The following is a 21,271-nucleotide window of genomic DNA, read 5'->3' on the forward strand; positions in this document are numbered from 1 at the left end:
GTGGCTCTCACCACAGCTGTCCTGTTACCTCAGCCTCTGAATGCATCTGTACCTTTAAACACGTTGAGTTGTCCCTTTTCTCCATCCAAGAACTCCACTGGATAGGGGCAGGCATCACATTCTGCTTTCCAAAACAAAATGAACTTCTGAGCTATGAATTCAGCATCTATTACTTTTTCCCATATACCATATACTACATAGGTGTTCATTTTGTTGATGTAGAGTGAAACGGCACCGGTTGAGCTAGAAAAACCAAGCTGCTTTTTAGACAAAGTTTACTTTAGAAGTTCCCCAAATATATTACAGTTTAATTAATTACCACATTTCAGTTGAAGTGGCCCTTTACTGGATTGCTTCCAAGGATAGAAGCTTAAAAATTTCCCTCTTTTAACTCAGGTGAGACTGAGTAGTTTGGTTTGCTTGCAATGACCTGATTTCCAAGAACAAATCTCTTCCTGCAACGCAACTGACAGCTACATCTTCATTCTCACAGATGAACAGGAATAAGCATTAAGAGAACCTACTCCAAAACACTGCAGCTTTGTCTATATTCTCACCTGAACTTCTTCCCTTCGTTTCTAGGTTCATCATGCTATATGCACCATGGAATTCAGAAACTGTTAGCAAGACATGCATCTCAGTGTCTTACTACAACACGTTATCGCCGACGCTGCTCAAAGTGCCATTTAAGACAAAAAAATACATCGTGTCTGTCACTCATGACATAGGGATGAATTAAGTATATTAACAAGATTTTCATGATAATGGCATTTATAGGATCATGTACTTGGGACTCATTTGCCTTCCACAAAGACCACCACTTTTCATTATCACATGTCCTTTCATCTCCCTTGCAGCATGTGAGGAGTCATTAGCAGGAGTTCCACAGCTGGCTTTGAATGGTAGGCACCTAGAAGCTGAAACAAGCCCAGACATAGTGGACTCATGGGATAGCATGAAGTTCAGCTGCAAGCAGAACTGCAGCCATCTGCTCTGAGATGAGCTGGAATAAAGAGACGTTTCCAAAATAACACACATTTTGAAGCAGATGGACATTAGCGATGATTATTACTGAGCAAAATCTAAAATTATATCCTAAATGGTCATGGTAGAACCATTCTCATAGATCTGTTTCTACCATCTACTTGGCAACTACCGCAAAAAGAGAACTCTCTCAAAAAGAGATTCAGATTCTAAAATTGTAAAACCAAGATTATAAGCAGAAGTCATCTGACTACAAAGATATCAGAACTGTTCTGGCTTATCAGAACAGCGCTAGCAGAATGAATGTGTAGTGAATGCACCAGTTTTTAAGCTCACAGTACTGGACAGTGAAGGAAGGAAAACATTTCAGAAATAACACCAAGAAAGCTTTCATTTTCCCTCAGACTTACAAGGAGACTACACACGACTGCACAACTGCTGGCTGCACCAAGTTAGTTTACACTAATTTACTACAAATATTTCAGTATTTACTCAATAGCTGAATTAAGGACTAGTGGCGTTAAGGGCTGCTGTTTTAAATCTCAATCTGTGTACAGGCTCTGTATTTATAGCTTAGAAATCATTCAATTCTTCATCCATAAACCATCCACATAACTGTGTTTGTTGATCCTGTTTTCTAGTTTTCAGCATTCATCACTCATTTCATGGGTTCAGGTTGTTGGTTGTTCTTTTTTGTTCATTTGTTTTCAAGATAGCAGTTGTGGTGGGGTTTTTTTTTGTTTTTGTTTTTGTTTTTTGCCAAGAGTACTCTGCTGCACAAGTTCTGGTATTAAATTCTACCCCTACTTTCAAACCTTGAAGATCAAAGCAGATCCCATCAATGGCTTTCACATTTGAGAGAGAACAGGTAACTTTTGAGCAAGTTCAAAGAAAGCTAGAGAGAATTTGCATTTAAAAAAAATATTTATTTAGATATCTGTTGCTCTTAAATTACAAAAGTTAAAAAGAGCACGCAATGCACTGACACACTGATTACTTCTGAAGCTGTTTTAAGACGTAAGATGGCTTCAAGACAACTCAGCATGATCCAAATTCAACTATCCATTTCTCATATTTCTCAATGTCCGCAGCAGATACAGACTTAGAAACCTTCTTTAAAGCTATTTCAAAGTCTTCCATAGTTGTTGGCATGTGCATTTCATCTCGAGAAAGATTTCTTATCTCTTCTGGTGTCAAACCTTCAATGCGCCTTCTCATAGCCATCAGCGATGCATCTCTGTTAGGTAGAGGAAGAGGGGAGGAAAAAGAAAGAAAAGAAGAAAGAAGTTATCCAGTAAAGGATGATGAGTTCACTTGCTCAAACATTCCAGTTAAGCTGTTGCATCCAAAAAAAGATGTAAATAATTCTGAACTGTTATAGGAAGCTCTCTTAATGCTTGGACAGCCTGCAATACTATGCCATCTGTATTTTTCAAACACTGACTTATCGCTGTATCTTCCAATAGCTGTTATAGTAAATATACAGGCTGGGCAGAAGAGGTAAAGATTAACTGATTTACCTAAGGCCACTGTATTCCCTACAGTGCAGCTGCTGCATACAGCATTTTTAAACAGGAACAAGGTGAAAGAATGCTTCACTACTACCATGTACAAAAGAGATAGCTGGGTAGTTTTGAACGTTTCCTGGTCCAAATAGGTTTGCTTCAAACGAAGAGAGGTCTATGATATCTGACTCCCGCCTATATTTTCAAAACAAAACATTAATCTACAGAACCTGTTCAGCCTTCGGCTCCTCTAACTTCTGGCCTCAATAAGCATCAAGTGCATCGTTCTTGTACTGCGTTGACTGCATGTGAATTTCCAACAGTAATACAAGTAGTAGCAGATGATGAGCTGAATGTTTTCATAAATGGATAATGCTGAAAGACTAGCAGTTCCTCGTTATAAAGCTTGTTTCAAAAAGTAAACACCGTTAATTTTGTCTAGCAGTCAAAAAAGAATGAAGGGTAATTCAGGTGATATCACAACAGTATCATATCATAGTAGTAGGTCAGGATCCAGGAAGAAAAAAATCTTACAGGGCATTTTAGAAGGATTTTGAAAGATGGTAACAGCATTTGCTGTTTCAATTTTGTCACCCCAAAGGAAACCATAACTGACAGACTTCTGCATTCTAACTGCGAAGAATTATTTATCAAGTTCATGAATAATACAATGACTAGAACTTTAGAACAGAAGCAACAACAACAAAGAGCTGCCTTGTTAAATTCCATCTTAGTTAAATGTCACCATGCTTTGCTGCTAAGTCATCATTTATGAACTACAAGCCAGCCTTACAGTCTGCACAGGAGAAGGGGGGGGACGACACTGTGCATATGATTTACCTCCAGTGCAGCTGCCACTGCTTTCTCACATAGTCATTTTTCTGACAGTCATTCTAACTCCAAATCTTAGCACTTTCTCAAACACACTCTTAGTGGTTGGAGAAGCACCAAAGCTATCCTCAAAAAAATAAGAAACCACCCATCAGAATATGCAGTGAGAGCCTGTTCCATTCCAAAGATTCACTTTGCTCAACAAAACAATTCCAACTCAGTTCCAACTGATACCCAATACAGAATTTAGATGCAATTTTACATTTCCTGAATATGTTAGCTGTTTTTCTTTTTCCTTATTTTAATTGTAAATGAAGTTCTATTTTAACTCTGTCAGGAACTGCCCTGGATAGCCCTGACTACTTTTCACTCTGGCTCAGCAAACAGTGGATTTTACTTTATGTTCTTCAAGGTAGGAGAACAAATTGAGCAAGCCAGAGTTCCTGGCTCACCTTTTCCTAAGTTTGGCTTATATCACTAGCAAGAACTTATGTTTCAGAAGTTTGAACTTTACCTGCATTTGTATACTGTATCTGAACAATATACTAATCTGAACAATAAAAGCCCTGTTAAATCAGCCATGTGTGTTCTGTCTCAACGTAAACAGAGCAATCATGTCTAAAAATCCTTTTTTCCTGATGCCAACAAAGTGTAAACACACAGACTAATTTGAGTATTTCCTTATTAATTTCCAATCACACACATCCAGCCTCCAGCTTCCCTGGATTTCTAGTTGCTATCACCTCAGTCATCCTAAGGAGATCACCACAAACGAAAGACCTGGACATCTCTGTATTTGTTTTCCTGTACTATTTGTCTACGTGAACTTTGATTAAAACTAAAAAAGCATCAGTATAATTAGAAGTCACAAATATTGTAATGATTTTGAACAAGTCTATTAGCATTCAGTGCAGTATGAATTAGAAATAAGACTGTATCTGGAAAAGCAAACAGGTAACAGAAAAAGCAAACTGCAGCTAAACCACTCATAGTAACAGGCTAAATAGAGTCTTGTTACACACAAACCTCTATTAGCACAGACTTCTTTCAAAGTACAACCAATGCCAAAACCCAGCAGAACATCACCACAAATTCAACTCTTATATCCACACGACACAAATCTGTACAATCTGTACCATACTCATTCAGAGCACCTTATGCATTCTTTTCCCCGATGCTGTGCAAGGTTTTTTCTGGAAATAATACCAAGCCTCCAAACTCTTCAGTAACCCTCCTGAGAGAGCCTTTAGTTGTCAGCTTTGCCTACAGGTCATATAGATCGCTGCAGCACGACATACTGTCCTCTTATTTGCACTGACAAACACTTGCAGAGCTGTATTAAGAAGTGAATCTGTTTTTGAGGAGAATAATGAGACATTTTTAACCTGGAACAGTTAGTTCTCTTAACCTGCTCAAAGTACAGCCCCACAACAGTTGTGTTAGCACACAACTGGAGGTCCAGGCTTTCAATGCCACTCTTTAGTGCTACCTCCAAATCCTTAAAGCACAGTTACACAGGTGCTTATTAGATGACAAAAGCATATGGACCAGTGTCATTTCTTTGTCACTTGCTGCTGGTTCCGTAGTTTGTCATCTCTGCATGAAGGGGAAAGGGATAACTGGGGGAAGGCTTAGAAGGCATTTAAATGATAAGAAGGCTAGCAGGATTCTTGGTTGCATTAGGCAAAGCATTGTCAGCAGGTCAAGAGAGATGACCCTTCCCCTCTTCTCAGCACTGGTGAGGTCAAACCTGGAGTGCTATACCCAGTTCCAGGCTGCTCAGCTTCTATTATCTGTTACTTCTTCAACGGAATATCCATTTTTATGACCTCAATGGAATGACTGTAACCCTACAGGGTTGAAGTCTATCATCCCGTGGATATTCCCCACACAAGGAATTCTGCATACATAAAGGAACGTAGAGTTTTACCTAAATCATACTATGTTGCAACTGCTTTTCATTGTTATCTTATGAAAATACCAAATATACACAAAGATTAACGTAGCATTTCACCTTTTAGCTGTATGTAGAAAACAAGTTACAACTGCTCTTATCCAACAACTTAAGTTAGTTTTGTTACTTTAAAAACAGCTTTCTCAGAGTTTGTAGCAGTGGTAACACAAATGACGTAATGTTAACATACCTGCATACGTTGGTAATGTCTGCACCTGAATAACCCTCCATTTTCTCAGCTATATTTGCAAGGTCAACATCATCAGCCAGTTCCAGCTCCCGCAGATTTATTCTTAGGAGTTCCTCTCTACCTTTTGCTAATTAAAGAACAGAAATCAAGGCTATACAATCTGTTTTCTGAATACAAATAGTAAATTGGAGAGATCTAAGGAGGAAGGATGACCAAAGGATACTGTACTTGCTATTTAAGTAACAATATTCAACGTTTAGATTTAACCCGATTCTGAATTCATAAATAAATTTACATACATGTATCAACAAGTTTGTTTGTTTAAATAAATCATCAAGTGATCAAAACAAAAGATTGACACAGCTTTGATTTCAGTCTTTTCAGCCCCTCCTCTCCTCAAATCTTTATACCTGATGGTAAAGGAATGTAAATTCTCTTTTCTAGCCTCCTTCTTAGGGCTTCATCAATATCCCAGGGAAAATTAGTAGCTGCAAGTACCATGACCATTTTAGAAGGATCATCATTTTCAGTGGCTCCTCCAACACCTGCATTGGGGAAAAGGAGAAGTAAAATGCACATATGCTTATATTAAGTTTGACACATAGAAAAAACAACATCCACGATTCTATAATATTAAAGCAGCAGACCAAGTGCAGTAGAAAGGATATAGTGCAATGAAATTCCAGTTCTTATCTGTCACACTGTAAGTAAAAACGGAGACTCAGTTTAGTTAGAAGCAATGACTTTGGCTGTATGGGGTCAGGAAGTTCCTCTCTACCACATCTAGAACACTTCTACAGTAGTTACTCCCATTTCCCATTACAACATTTGGCATTTTCACACCAATGTCATGTAATGGCTGCAGGGAAAAAGGGAACAGCCATGAAAACAAACCAGCCAAGCACCAGAATCACCTCACCTCAACAGTATTCACTAACAGCCATGCTAAACCAGCACTAATCCCCTACAAAAGTTTCTTCACTTCTGAATTCAAGCCAAATGTTTTACATACTTGGGTGGATTCTTACAAACTGCTGCTAAAGTGAATGTTCAAATCTGCTGAACTAAATCACAATTGCTTCGAGACAGAGAAATCACTTCGATCTCCAAAGCACTATGAAACTGCTGCTAAATTAATAAGTTTTATTTCATTAAATTGGCTAGGCTCTGTGATTACTGTTTTGACTTGTGCTGTGGAATAGCCATGGTACCCCTAGTATGCCTGAAAATCTGAATGCCTGAAAAAAAGAGAGAGATCTCAAAGAAGGTAAGTGTAACAACTATCTTTGTTGAAGTTTAAATTGAAACAGGTGACAGTTATTTTGAACCACTTCTCCAAAACCAAGTAAAAAGCAGATAATATTCTAGTTAACAACTCAAATGCCATCCTGGCTACTACATTTATATATGAGGAAGATACTTTCTTCCTTCTGCAGCCTTGAAATCTTGCATTCTCTACTGAATCTTTTTTATTGTGGGTTAATATCTGAGGCCCTTGCTCAGATGACGAAAGACAGTTACATAATAGGTTGTTATTTTCTTTCTTCCATACTAGCAAGCTGGAATGGTGTATTGGTATGTTTTTACTCCAATTTTATGTCAGCCTTTCAAATAAATTGCTTCTGAAGAAAGAAGTTTGGATTTATTTGTTTTCCTCCTTCAAGTTTCCTCCAGCTCTGAGGGATCAGGTTATTTACCATCCATTTGAACTAGCAGCTCTGCTTTCACACGCCGGCTAGCCTCATGCTCTTCTGAAGTTCCCCGTCGACTACAGATAGAGTCTATTTCATCAATAAATATGGTTGTCGGGGCATAAAATCGAGCCTAACGGAAACAAAAGATAAAGGAGAAAGTGAAATTGCAGCCTACTCACATTTAAGAAGCAGCAGCACAGTCAGACCAGAGTAATGAAACATTTATCCCAATGAATCAGCTCCTAAGTATCAAACAATACCCAACCTTCTGCCTCTGACCATTGCACACAGTCATGAAGCTGTGTATCCATTAATGATATTTGAGCGGAGTAGATTTTGCCAGTCATAATTGCTAGGGCTACAACAAACATTTAATAAGGTTAATTTTTCACACATTAGGAATATAATTTCTAGTTTTGTGAAAGATCTCACAGAATGCTTGAATAAGAACTCAGATAAAGTTAGGTGTACCATTAGTCCTAAAACACCATGACATGGAACCTGTCCAAGAGACAGGTCAACTACAAAATAATCTTCACCCTTCTGAGAACAAAAGAAGTTAAACAAGGGTTTCTGATAGTAAAGTCACTGTCCTACAGCAGTTACACTATATTCCCTTGTGTACACTCGTTTCTGACTGATGGTGATTATATTAACTTATTTAATATGGTCACACTGTACTGCAAAATCTTCTCTTTCCTGACTACTGCTGCTCCTTTCATCACTGGGCACCCTGGCAAACACTGCATGCAAGCCTGGTAACACACAGAAAATAGTACATGTTCCAAGCTGTTTTCAAGTGTTATAAGTTCTGAAGCCAACTACATACTTTGTACAGTTCGAATGCCTGCTTATTTTAAAATACAACAACAAAATAGCCACCCACAACAAAACACACATAGCCTAAGTAGGGTTCCCATCCAGAAAACAATTATATTCAATTTCCAGATTTACTTTCAGGTTTGTTCTACAGTACTCATCAGCTCATAGATAGCTACTCTCTACCATAACAAGTTAACCCTGAAAATAAAATGATCCATTTTGTTCAGCTAAGAAGCTGTTCACTAACAACTAGATTTTCAATGTACGTAGCCAATTCACAAGGTTCCAAAGCATCAGAATTTTGGAGAGCTGTTTGTTTGTTTGTTTTTTACACATGCCTGAATTCTAAAACTTGCCAAGGTTTTACTATTCCAGAAGTATTTCTGTTTCATCATTTCACTATTTATGTTAAGAAACTTAAATCACCATTTCAAAGAGCAAACGAACAAGTTTCTCAGATTCTCCCCTGTATTTTGAGGTAAGTGTGGAAGAAGAAACATTGAAAAAAGTAGTCTTGCATTCAGTTGCTACAGCTTTTGCCAGAAGGGTCTTTCCAGTACCAGGAGGACCAACCATCAGCACACCCTATTAAAATAAGAAAAAGAACCATAGTTAGGACAAGAATCAAAACAGACAATTTCACAGTTTGATTAATAGTACAATAATAGGAATGCCAGATGTAAGCTTTCTATTGAAAAGTTACTCAAATGTAAGTAATTATTATTGCTTACTGGCAATAATTAGCTGAAGATAGTAATTATCTGACACCGTTATTTTGTTAGTATTATTTGCCATAATTTTATTATTAAAAAGTGGAAAGAATTTATATAAACTGTAAGACACCTGTAATTTCTGGTTGCTCCAAGATCCAATCCCAGAATCCTACTTATGATCACAGGATCAGATTTTTTCATACCTTCCATGGTCTTCTAATTCCCTTAAAAAACTCCGGCATCCACATTGGTAAAACTACAGCTTCCTTGAGCAGTTTTTTAGCTTCTACTAAATCGGCAATGTCATCCCTGACAAGAAAGAGAAAGTTGTTTCACAGATTCAGACTGGCTGCAAAAGAATCAGCCCACAGTTCAAATTGATGTGCAACTGAACTCAGTTATTTGCCTGAATTATGGAAGAATCATTATATGAGTTTAATGATTTAATGAAGTTCTAGTGGCAAAACCCTATGACTACTGCCAAGAACCAGTTGACAGACTCCAGCTGGTTGCAAAAACAAAAAACAGACATTCACTATTTCACTAAAACATCGCTACACTTATTCACAGAAAGAATAAGCAGAATAAGGCTTTTTGGGTAAACTTACATAAGTCAAATTATGCTTTCCTCTTTTGCTGACAGGTTGGCTGATTCTTAAACTTAAATATCATCTTCTATCAATAAGAAAACCAGCTACTAAAGGCTAGTAAATAGAGACAAATAAAAATGTTTAATTCTTTTTCAAAGTTACAATTGTATTAATTCTTAAAAATCTTACAGGCTAGCCTTTTCTTCTTGAGGATAACTCTAAGGGCATTCCACTCATCAGCATACGTCCAAGTAACATTTTGGTTACAAAACACACACAGGTGGAAAATTAGTTTCAAATCTGAAGTTGTAATTTAAGGTTCAGTATACAAGTAGTATGATATATTCACACACTGAACCGAAAGATACGTCAGTTGTCCTATGCTTACACTGTTCTTCGGGTTTGTGGGAGCGTTCAGGTTTTTTTAAGCCTCCTTTACTTGACAGATTTTTGCTAACTTAATCCCCACAAAATCACCTCAGCTTGGAAACATTCGGAACACAAAACAACCTTTGTATAAGGTTTAATAATTAACACATTTATGTAAAGGCGTTGACACGTGGTTATATTTTATACTGGCAGTCACATCACATCCAGTGAGACCTCAAAGGGTTCCTATATTGACATAATTTCTTTGCAAATTGTTTTTCTTTCTTGGTATGCCCCTAGGTAGCAAAATGGGTTTTTTTAAAACTAATCTTTAACATTGTAAAATATTATCCCCTATATTAGTTTCAGGACTCTTCGAAGAGATTCAGAAGTTTTGCACGGGTTACTAAAAAGTTCTAAAAATATTCAACTACCCAAGAGGCTTAGCTGACTACTTAATGAGTAAGGAAAGATTGTATGTCCTTTTTATATGTGAAGAATTAAGTATTTAGCTTATTCTATCATATCATAAAGAGGAAAAAGAAACAACAATTAAGATTTGGCAGCAGTATTCTAACTTACCATCGAATGTTGGGATTTTGAGAAATTATATCTCTTTCCAAAGCTTCTACTAAATCTTTATCGTATCCAGTACTATCAAATTTCTTTGGTTCAGACTCTGAAATTTCAGATGTGGATTTGCTCTACATAGAAGGAATACAGCAGTGTAAATACGTAACAAATATTATAAAAATCCATTAGTAGCATAACCAAGTCCATGAGTTTTCCAGAGGTGACATAAAACAGTACAGAAGATGCAAGGTGTCTATATTACTGTTACACTGTACTATGCTTGGTTTACCCACACTTCTGGACTACCTTAGTTCAACTTCCTTCTCCCCAAAGACAACAGAGTGCACTGATGCAATTTCTTTGCTTCAGTAAGTTATACATTCAAACAGCAAGCACTGACAGAACAGGGAAATAAATAGAAACAAAACAAAGAAAATCCCACACCATCCTGCCTCAGCATGTATATTTTCTTCTGAGTGAGAATCATCACTCAGAGAATGCGATATAACTCCTACTAACTAAAATCAGGGAACTTCAGAGGCAAATATTCCCACCCTGGTAGTTTATACTGTTTTCATGGGTCGCTACATAAGGTTGTTGGAACTACAAGAAACTCCAGTATATGGGTAGTTGATTTATTCAGATTCTGAAAACCAATGTATTTAGTGTCAGTAAGATGTCTTACTCTGATCTTCAGCTAAATTTATGGAAATCAGACCATAAGCAAAAACTCACGCAATCAAATCAAAAAGAATGGATCCTGGATCCTTCTCTTTCATGAAATATGTCAGATTTGTTTGCTGTAAACTGAGTCTGGAGCTACTAACGGACTTCAACATAAAATAAGCAAAAAATTCTGCCTCTAAGATTAAATAAATTCTGAAATGCTTTTCAACAGGTATGTCAATTTCAGTCTAAAATATACACAGGCAATAAAATCTCGCAAAGACATTGCATTTGAACAAGCTCCACCGACAATGGTTTCAGTAATTCAGTGATATCATCTTAAACAATTATCTGCAAATTGCAGTAAACAAGCCCACACTTAGCAGATCACTCTCTCTAGATGGGTTTATTATTAGGTTTTTGTTTCTTTGAATTAATCTACTTTGCACCTTTCAGTAAGGTTGTCCCTAACGCAAAGATACAGTTGAAGGTGAGATTAAAACTGGCATGCTGATATGAACAAAAGGAACAGTTTACAAGCATCAGACTATAAAATACTCAGGAAAAGAGGAAGCCAAATTCCTAAAGACCAGGAAGCTATCCAGAAACTTACCTTCTCCTCTTTTCCTTTATTTTGCTGATCCTTTTTTTCCCGGCCCCGGACTGCCTTTCCTTTATCATTGGGATTTCGAGAAGATGGACGGTGAGGGCCTCTGACAGCTGCACTTATACGATTATTGTGACCTCGGCAATCGCTGTATTGAGCAGACTGGCGTTTTCTGGGTCCTGGTGAAGGTCTAATTAGTTGTAACACATGCAAAAAGCCTCAGTGTAAAACCACCAGCGAGCACTAAACAACTACATCGTTTTGCTCAAGATAAGAATCTGTGTATGTAAATATATTTCACTCATCGCAATCAAAGGTACCAACGTTACAAGTCACCATACCAAACTATGTGGGCCAGAAACAAGACAAACATTTTTACATAGTCACTAAAAATTCACTTTCCTTTTGCCATAATCTCCAAAGCTCATCCTATACTTAAAGCAAGCTCTTTTCATATTTCACAAATAAAAGTAATTCTGCCATTACGGAGCTTAGGAAAATATAAACAAAACCAATATATTTTATCCTTGTTACAATTGTCCTCACTTTCCTACCCACATAAACAAAGGTTTCTTGGGAATGACAGCATTATTTTTACATCCTCAAGGGGGTAAAAGGAAAAAAAAATCTGATCTCTCCCATCACTGTCCATCATTCTATTGCTGGAATAGTTTAGGACTACATAAAAGAGAAGACAACTTGCAATGTTACGAGCAGGTATAATTTTTGCTTTGAAGAGAAATGCAGAGAAACAGACAAAATGACATAAAAAAACATTTCTGAACACAATCAAGATCTCTCAAAGGAAAAATGCACACTAACTTGTCCTTATCTCTCAAAGTACACTTCTCAGAACCTGCAGCTTACAAAAGAGGAAAATGAATATAGTCTGGATATTCCTGTTATAATTCAAGAAAACACAATCATTTAGGTTGGACAGGGCTTCCTGAGATCACCTAGTCCAATCTCCTTGTCCAACCAGGGTTAGCTACAGCAGGTTGCTGAGGGCTGTGTCCAGTCAGATTTTGATTCTAGTTATGGAGAATACAGCCCCTCTGAGCAACCTGTGCTTGTGTCTGTTCCCACAATAAAAGAGCATCTTGTTATGTTCTGGTGGAATTTTGTGCATTTTAATTTGTGTCTTACTTTATGTCCTGTCACTGACTAGGTACTACTGAGAAGAGTCTGACTCCCTATTTTCACTCCCTCTCATCAGTTATTTATACACATTAACAAGGCTCCCCTGAGCTTTCTCTTCCCCAAGTAGAAGAGTTCCAGTTCCTTCAGCCTCTCCTCATAAGAGGTATGTAACCACCTTTGCTGGACTTGCTCCATTAACTCCATCTCTCTTGTACTGGGAAACCCAGAACTAGGCAGAGTGCTCCAGGTATAGTGACTTGCTTCTAGGTAGGCTTCCTGCCACCAATCACAACCCTCTGAGCTCAGTCATTCAGCAAGTTTTTAAATCCATTTATCTTGTTCATTTATTTAACTCATATTTTGTCAGCCTGTGATAATGCTGTGGAGACAGCATCAAAGGCTCTACTAAAGTTGAGGAAAATGGTATTTACTGCTCAGCCATTATCCACCAAGTTAGTCACCTCATTGCAGAGGGTAATGAGGTTGGTCAAGTATCATTTCCTCCTTGTAAATCCATGCTGACAACTCCTGATCCCTTGCTTGTCCTTCATGTGTTTGGAAATGTCTTCCAGAAGGACTCTCCCTACCATCTTCCCAAGGATTATTTGCCTATATCCAAAGCACTCTTCCTTGTTGACTCCTTAACTACCCATGCCAGGAAGTCATCATCAGTGCACTCAAGAAATATCCCAGATTGCTTGAGCTGTGCTGTGCTGTCTTTCTAGTAGGTGTGAAGCCCTGATATGTGTCAGACCTCCTGTTTGAAAATAGACTGCTCCGAGATCCAAACTTTCATAAGCACATACAAATAAACCAGTATCATAATGGAGTTCATTTTTAAATCCAGATTCTTTCCTAAATTCAGTACACTCAGAGATCCACTTTTTCCACAGGCCTTCCTAAAATTCCAGCACTAGTAAGTTACCAGCAAGTTTAAGTTTGGGGATATTCCTATAGAACAGAAAATGGAAGAGTGATTTGGAAAGCATTTATCCAAATCAGAAGATGTGTTTCATTCAAGATTAATCAGGATAAATTACATTCATAAAAGTTGAATTCACAGAAGGAAGTTTGTCAAAACCATACAATCGCTTCAGGGTGAAATGCAAATTAAGGATCAAGAATATGCTAATCATAAGATCATAAGTATTAAAGTCTGTTCACACTCCAAATGGAGTATCTACCAACCTATACTTGTGTTTATGAATATTTAGCCACCTCTGGATTCCATTACAAAGCTAAAAATAAAGGAATAATCTGTTCTGACACCTCAATTTCATCAAAATTAGTGTGATCTGCTATCTCAGTATAGAAATTTACAGAAATTATTCCAACACAACACAACCAGTTTTCACTGTGGCTTTTTCACATTACAACAACCCAATACTTAACCAAGTGGCATGGTAAACGGAACAGAAAGAGTTCTGTTCATCAAGCCTTTTCCTTTTTAGAAGTATGAATTTGTGTCTTCTCTAGAAAGTTTTAAAACACTAAAAGTTCTGCCTCCCAGACTCTAATTGTCTAAAAAGCTTGCATGAAATTGGCTAGAGGCGTTCCAAAGTTTTTAAATGAGATAAACAGAAACAAAGTGAACAAAAGACCCATTTCTTTCAGAGAGTAGGCTTAAAATAAATCTGTGAGAAATGGCCTGTAAGCTCAGAGCCTCAAAGAACAGTTTGATGATACAGCTAAGCTGGTCTAACAGTTACTTTCTGTCAAAACGCACAGTTCCACGCCTGTCTTGCATGTACTCCTGTGCTGTCCTTCATGCTATCACTACCATTTGTTAGAAACTCCAGCTAACTAGTGCAGAAAGCTGGCCTCAGGCAAAACAAAATAGAACAAGCAAACGAGACATTTTGTTGGTTTGGGTTTTTGTTTTGTTTAACAAAAACTATGCAGCTGGTGTGTTATGTAAGTCATATAAGCTCTGGAACAAAATCTTCACAGTAGCAAGCTGAAGTCAAAGCACACTTTGCCCTGATAAATGTTAATACAGGTCTTCAAGTTTCTTCTTACCTTCGTTCAGCAGGTACTGGCAAAGACCAGACTTCTGCATCATGAGCTGGTAACTCTTGTTGTGAAGCTTTCGGTGGAGTACTGTCTATTTTAAAACTCTCTAGCATTTTCATTATATCTTTCACGTGCTTAGCTTCCACACTTATCTCCTGCCAAACCTGATAAATAGAAAAAAAAAAGGTAGATTAAACACAGTGGAAGTAAGTTTGTAGCAATCTTCTGCTTAAGACTATGTAATGCCTGGATGGATTTCATAGTTTCATAAACTACTCTATCCTACTTTGCTAAGACAAGATATTAAAAATGTTCTTCTGCTTTTCTCAGCATGTTTAAGGATTAAGGAAATTTTGAATTCAATACCAAAGAGACATTTGACAAATTTTGTTTAATAAACATTACACATGAAAAGAGAATGCAACTTCATAGAGGGAATATCAATAAAGAATTAACGTCTTGTGATAAGGATAAATTAATATGGCAGCCACAACCCAGTTTCTATTAAGGATCTGTAAGTCACACTGCTAAAACAGTGAGAATCAGCAATGATTGCTGAGAATAGCATTAGCTGGAAGAAAACAAACACTTCAGCACAACAGGGGTGCAAGAAACTAACCAGGCAGACAGTGCACTGGCTCCTCACGGATGTGTTTCATAGTCTACTTTGTCAGTATCAGAGCATAATGAAGCCTTAAATATATACATAAAATACAACAGTTTATCAGAATTATGTAAATATTTTTATACTTATGTTCACCATCAACAAAGCAATTTTTGCTAGTTTAATGCTTTACTCTCAGAACGACGTCCCAGAAATGGATTATTTACCTGTTGCCATTTCTGCTGCAGGTACGTATCTCTTAGAGAGTAGAGGTATTTATTCATCTGGTCAAGAACTCCCTGATAGTAGACCATCGCAGAGTCATAGTTTCCCAGTAAGGCATATTCACGGGCCAGCTTTACATTCTCACTGATCATAACAAGGCTCATGTTCAACATGAAGCTGAAAAAGACAGCAAACGCTTATATTAAAGGAAAAATATCCCACAATCCAGGAAGAAAACACATTTTTTGCAACTATTTTACGTTACTGTTACCCTAACAAGCATATCTAAATATAGAAGCAGGAAATACTTTGTTAATAAAAGAGTTCTAGAATGTATGTTGTCCATACAGAAAGATAATTGTCTCTCTACTGAAAGAAGTGGAACTTCTCATTTCACGCAAGACAGACTCCGTTGAAAAGTATATGCAAAACATGCAGATTTAATATGCATCTTTACAAGCCCAAACTACAGACTCTCCTTCCCTCTTTGCACTACTGTAAAACAATTTGGTGTCTTACTGTTAGTGCTACAGCATCCTCCATACAACAACCATTCCAGTTAAAAAACAAAAACAAAACCCCAAACCTTTCCTGCAGATGCATTACATTCATATTTTTGCCTTATTGTTCCACGTATACAAGTTTATCAGTACAATATGTGCAGATATAGTAAAAAACACCATTTCTCCCCCCCCCTTTCTTTTCTTTTCTTTTTTTTTTTTTTTAATTTTTTGTTCTTCAGTTTTATTTAATGTTTCTTTGAATTGAGTCTCCACATTCCATGCTCAGCTTGCCCTTCTATCACCTTCATTTTTTCCCTTAAAAAGAGACTCTTGAAAAACTTTGAGGCTGCTAAGGAAAGGAAAGGCCAGAATCGCTTAGTGTGTGGTGTTCCACTTGGTTTAACATCTTGTTCAAACTACACTAATATTCCCACAAGTGGTTTTTCTGTCAGCAAATACTATGGAATGTGACCTCTTTGTAGATTAGCACAACCTGTGCTTTTAGATTAGAATAGCACTACAACTATTAACACAAGTACAGCAACAACCAGACTAGAATAGAATATCAAGCAAATACAGTAGTAAGTAGACTTAGACTCAGTCTTCACAATTCAGCCTTTGTTCATATAGCAGTCCTCCTCTGTTTTACACATCATTTACATATCCCATTCCACTCCTCGCTAAGATACCTACGCCATCTCTATTCTTCCTGCTGCTTACTCACCAAGAATTGACCTACTCTCCTCCAAATTTCCTAAAACCAAGCACAGAAAACATCAAAATAAGCAAATAAACAAGCCTGTAAGAGTCGTCTTGCTCTCATTTCGGTACCTTTACCCAGTACCGGTAAGGAGCAATTGCAGACAAGCAATTACTGCTAAGCCCTGGGATGAAGCATACTTGATACAGATCAACTATTTAAAGAATGTAAGAGGCACTGAATTCACACGTGCAGTAAAACGACTTAAGACCAAAACATATTCCAAGACCAGGTCATGGTCAAATTTGGACACATTACCAGAGGTTTCAGAAGTCATATCGCACACCAGATAATCCACATCTAAAACGTGACATCCCCTCTGTAAGGAGGAGCTCCTAGGTACAAATCAAACAATTTAAGGCTTCTGCTCCTCCTTTTTCTTTTCCCCTCCCAAGTAACTTTATGCATGGATAAATAAATGCTGATCCATTCTTGAGCCACCTTTCTCTACCTGCCTGGTTCCCCTTGAAGCAGCCAGCTGCTTAGAAAAGTTTCAGCCCTAACAGCAAAATTTGGCAGCAGTGGAGTTGGAGAGTGGCCCCACTAGCCCACGTGCAGGGTTATGCAGGAGGGACGGCACTTGAAGGGCTGGAAGCTTGCTGGACACCACACAGCTCGCTCTGCCCAGAGACTTGCTGAGCCTGCCACAGCCACATCCGCAAACTGGTATGGCTCCTGTGACCAGCAACTACAAAGACTGCCATGTCCCTGTGTGATTAAGCTCTGGAGACACAGCTTAGCTTGGGAGTATTGTTGGGTTTTTTAATCTCAGGAGAAAGAGCCTGAAGATATTTGTCAACTGCTGCCTGGATCATCATGCAGATGTGACCGAAGTTTTACTGCTATATTTAGGAGCAAGCTTTTCCACCCGTGCTCATCCTACCAGATACACCTGTTTGCCTGTCCTGAGAATTCAAACCCATGACTAACACCTCTGAAATCACAAGTTGAGCAAGATGCTAATAAACATTCTAAAAATCAAGTAACAGCAAGTTACCAGAGCCAAACCAGACTTTCAAACACGGTGAAAAGCAGTACACAAGTGGAAAAAAAAAAATGAAACTCACTGAATACTGCAGAGCGATCTGAGCAGAACAGCAATTCTGCTTAAGTAGCAGAGATGGGACACGGAACGTAATAAAACAAGGCATGTGTTGGTTCATGTTGACTCACAAGAGCAGAGCTTGGAGCAGCTCCCAGACACGTGCCTCCCGTGCAGGACAGCTGCTGGCTCAGCCCATGTCTGGATGCACTGTTGTAGGTTGCAGATGGCAGCACCAGAGCGGGTCCATTAATGCAAGCCCACAGCTTGCTGCAACTGCAGATGCTGAAGCAGCTTCAAGACAAGCAGGAGACGGAGTTAGAGCACTAATCTGAAAGCTGATTAAGGTTTGCGGCCTGAAGCAGGCTGTGGCAGCTCAGAGTACCATAGAAGACTCATGTGAGAGAGGTGCGAGCACACACAAACCCAGAGCTAAGCCAGACCTGAAGAAATTCGGGAAACAAATCTAATCCGTAACCACTTAATTTGCAAAGTGTTTACAAATACCTGGTGCTGTCACGTAGCCGGATGTCAGAGCAGCAGGAAAGCACTTATCAGCTACAACCTTCCCGTGAATCACCCCCTGCAAAATTATCTACGTTCCAACAGCCACTGGAGGAGCAATGGGCTTATAAAGCTCACAGCAAACAGGGCACAACACAACCAGCCTAAGAACTCTGACTGGTAGCTTAATTCTACGTGTGTACACACACCATTCTCCCTCTCTGCACTGGCTGTAAACATTCTTGGTTCCCACAGACCGACACAAATGAAACTTGTCACATCCTAACCCACCTCCAGTAACAAAACACATTCATATATTTTATCATCTGCTCTAAGCGCCTGAAATATTCCTAGAGTTTGAGACTGACAGGAGTAGTGTGGGAGGAATCTAACAAAGGCTCAAGGTATTACAGCTTTTGAGAATGACATTTTGGCACTGATTTTTGTATTTTATGTTCAAGACAGCAGCTTGATCACCGCCAAGAAAACACTGGGTATATAGCACATTTCCAGCAATAACTTTATGAAATTATCAAGAAGTACCCAAAGTTCTTCACATCGGTACACGAGGATTTAGGGAGTTGAACACAATTTCAACACTGTTTCACAAAGAAATCCCCCCCGTACACTCACAGAAGAGGAAAAAAAAAAGATACTGAGCTGTCAGGAGGGAAGCACAAAGCCAAAGTCTGTCAGCTGCCACGGGTCCCCCAACCCTCTGTTGACCCAGACCAGCACGAGCCACACAAGGACAGTATTCCCGCAGAACCCTTTGGTCAGACTTTCACATCTGGCCTACGCCAGCAGTGGGGTCCTGGCAGAATGCATACTGTGACTGCAGTCTGCTAGGCAGGCTCTGACACTGAAGCAGCCATGTGAGACTCAGAAAGTTCCCTCCACAAATGCAGGGAGGGGAAAGCAGCAGTAAGAGCTCTCGGGAACCAATTTTTGCTCCTAACACAATATGCCCTAATTGAACCACATACCTCAGAGATCCCTTCCAGATCTACTACCCTACTCCAAAACACACACCGCGAGCAACTTCTGGTATCAACAAGTGGTCCTGCTGATTGCTTTAGAAGCGTGACGCTCGCTAGGCTTACCCACACTGCTTCTCACACACTGCATTTAACAGTAGTGAAAGACAGCCACCAGCAGCCGCAGCTATAAGCACGCTCCATATATACAAAAACTCATCACGTACATGAGCTGTACACAGAACACCTCGTGTTTTCAGGACTGAGTTTTTCAGAAGACTTTGAAACAACCACGATAGTCGCTCCCGTTTCACGGGGCTGGCGCTCTGAGACAACCAGAACCGCAACACCGAACTTCTCAGCAAGGCTGGAAGGAAAGGGCCTGCTGCAAAACGGAAATCTAGAACACAGGTGACAAAAAAAGGCAGGAGGTAGGGAGAAGGGAGCACAAAGCGAAACCCGGCTCCTGAGGCAGCCCCGGCCGGGAGCCCCGCGGGACACGCAGCGCCCCTCGGCCGCCCGAGTTAGAGCAACAAGGGGGAGCGGCGAGCACTTCGGGGCGCTCGCAGACGTCGCGACAGCAACGACCGCGTTCTCCGCCGGTCCTTAGGCCGGAGGGCACGGGCGCATCTCAGCGCCGACCGAACCCCCGGGAAGGCGGGGCAGGACCCCGCAAGACGAGACGCCCCTCACCACGGCTCTTCCAGGGGCAGCGCGAAGGCTCTGCCCCGAGCGCCAACCCCGGCCCGAGCCCTCCGGCCCTGCGCGCAACCCCGGCCACGCGGCGGCAGGTGCCGGGCGGAGCAGCCCTCACCTCGGGGAGGCGGCCCCGCGCGACGGCCGCCAGCGGAGGACAGGGACACCCCGCAGCGGGATGGGTGCCGCGGGTATCACCCGCACGGCCCACGGCTCGGCGGCAGCTCCCGGCGCCGCCGCTCGTCCCCCCGCCTTCCTTCTCTCCTCCGGCTCGGTAACCCCGCCCCGCTCCGCCCGCCTCCTGCCGCCGCCGCCGGTTTGAAGGCAAATCCGCTGCGTCACTTCCAGGCGGTGCTGCTCACCGGTATCGCGTTGGCGCCCGAAGAACATCTTTGTTTCAGCGTTACTGCTAGCTGAGAGGAAGTTGCGGTGCTTTAAAAAGAAAAAAAAAAAAAAAAAAAAAAATTGAAAACAGGAAATTTTAAAAGTGTGGCTGCATTGGCCGGGAATCGAACCCGGGCCTCCCGCGTGGCAGGCGAGAATTCTACCACTGAACCACCAATGCTCACACGGTAAACGTTCCCGCGCTACCTCAGTTGAACATCGCGAGGGCGGGCCGGGCGTGTACAAACTTTCAAATGGCGCCGCCCCGCCGCAGCTGTTTGAAAGCTCGCGCCGGCCGTTGAAGACTGCAGCTGAGGGGATTTCACGGAACGCGTTTTGCAGGCCTCGCCCCAGTGCTGCTAATCCTGAATAACGTGAAGCCCCGTCCTTCAGTGCTCAGAGAGAGAATTTTTATCATGTTTCCCCTCCCATTACGTGCAACGTAGACCCTCTGGCCCAGCTGCCCCCATAGGAGTTGTTTCAGCTAACGGTACACTGTCCCATTCTCTTTGATTTTGCTGATTTATAAACTGACTCAGTTTATTTGTTAACTGCCTAGAGAAGAGCATTTCTGCCACAGAGTGCCCCTATTTATTGCTTTGTGACAACCTGCAGCTCTTCAGATTGTCATAAAGGTGAAGTTCTGTGAAAGAAACAGATACAAAAGCTGAGATAGGGTGCATCTGTTCACTGAAGGAATAGCTCCATGATACAATTTTATGCATAATAAATAAATATTTTAATGATCTTGATGGAAGTGGCAGCAGAAGGGAGGGAAAGAGCACCAATGAATTCAGCTCTTGAACATCCAAATGCATGCTTTTGAGAACAGGTCACAAACATCTATTTTGTTAATCAGTAAAGCTGGTGTAGTAGGGGGGGGATTGTGGGGAGAGGATTGAAGGAAAACAACAAAACAAACAAC

General features: G+C 40.2%; 1 protein-coding gene and 1 non-coding gene across 8 annotated transcripts; both read right to left on the reverse strand.

Annotated features, from left to right (window-relative positions):
• Positions 1–1,889: 1,889 nt before the first annotated feature.
• KATNA1 (katanin catalytic subunit A1) lies at positions 1,890–20,556 on the reverse strand. Of its 7 annotated transcripts, none has more exons than XM_046938835.1 (12): positions 20,081–20,249; positions 17,917–18,079; positions 15,483–15,657; positions 14,658–14,815; positions 11,505–11,688; positions 10,235–10,356; positions 8,897–9,002; positions 8,407–8,565; positions 7,162–7,288; positions 5,875–6,009; positions 5,465–5,591; positions 1,890–2,221 (listed from the first exon to the last, which is right to left on the reverse strand). In XM_046938835.1, the coding sequence occupies exons 3-12, from the start codon at positions 15,651–15,653 to the stop codon at positions 2,023–2,025; spliced, it is 1,488 nt and encodes a 495-aa protein (XP_046794791.1). In that variant the 5' UTR covers positions 15,654–15,657; positions 17,917–18,079; positions 20,081–20,249; the 3' UTR covers positions 1,890–2,022. The 7 variants fall into 7 exon arrangements, with proteins under 7 accessions (XP_046794791.1, XP_046794792.1, XP_025004494.1 ...); XM_046938836.1 differs by having other exon boundaries at positions 17,811–18,079; XM_025148726.3 differs by lacking the exons at positions 17,917–18,079; positions 20,081–20,249 and adding an exon at positions 20,325–20,556.
• On the reverse strand, positions 20,457–20,527 carry TRNAG-GCC. The gene has a single exon. It is a non-coding gene; the product is annotated as a tRNA-Gly (tRNA).
• Positions 20,557–21,271: the final 715 nt, after the last annotated feature.

Source organism: Gallus gallus, chromosome 3 (genome assembly GCF_016699485.2).
Source record: "Gallus gallus isolate bGalGal1 chromosome 3, bGalGal1.mat.broiler.GRCg7b, whole genome shotgun sequence".
NCBI lineage: Eukaryota > Metazoa > Chordata > Aves > Galliformes > Phasianidae > Gallus > Gallus gallus.

Coding starts and splice junctions, on each gene's coding strand:
- KATNA1 (XM_025148726.3), bottom strand. CDS start 15,653: ATGTTGAACATGAGCCTTGTTATGATCAGTGAGAATGTAAAGCTGGCC. Junction 14,816..15,482: donor TGCAGCAGAAATGGCAACAG/GTAAATAATCCA, acceptor TCTATTTATCAG/GTTTGGCAGGAGATAAGTGT. Junction 7,289..8,406: donor TTCGTTTGCTCTTTGAAATG/GTGATTTAAGTT, acceptor TGTTTCCGTTAG/GCTCGATTTTATGCCCCGAC.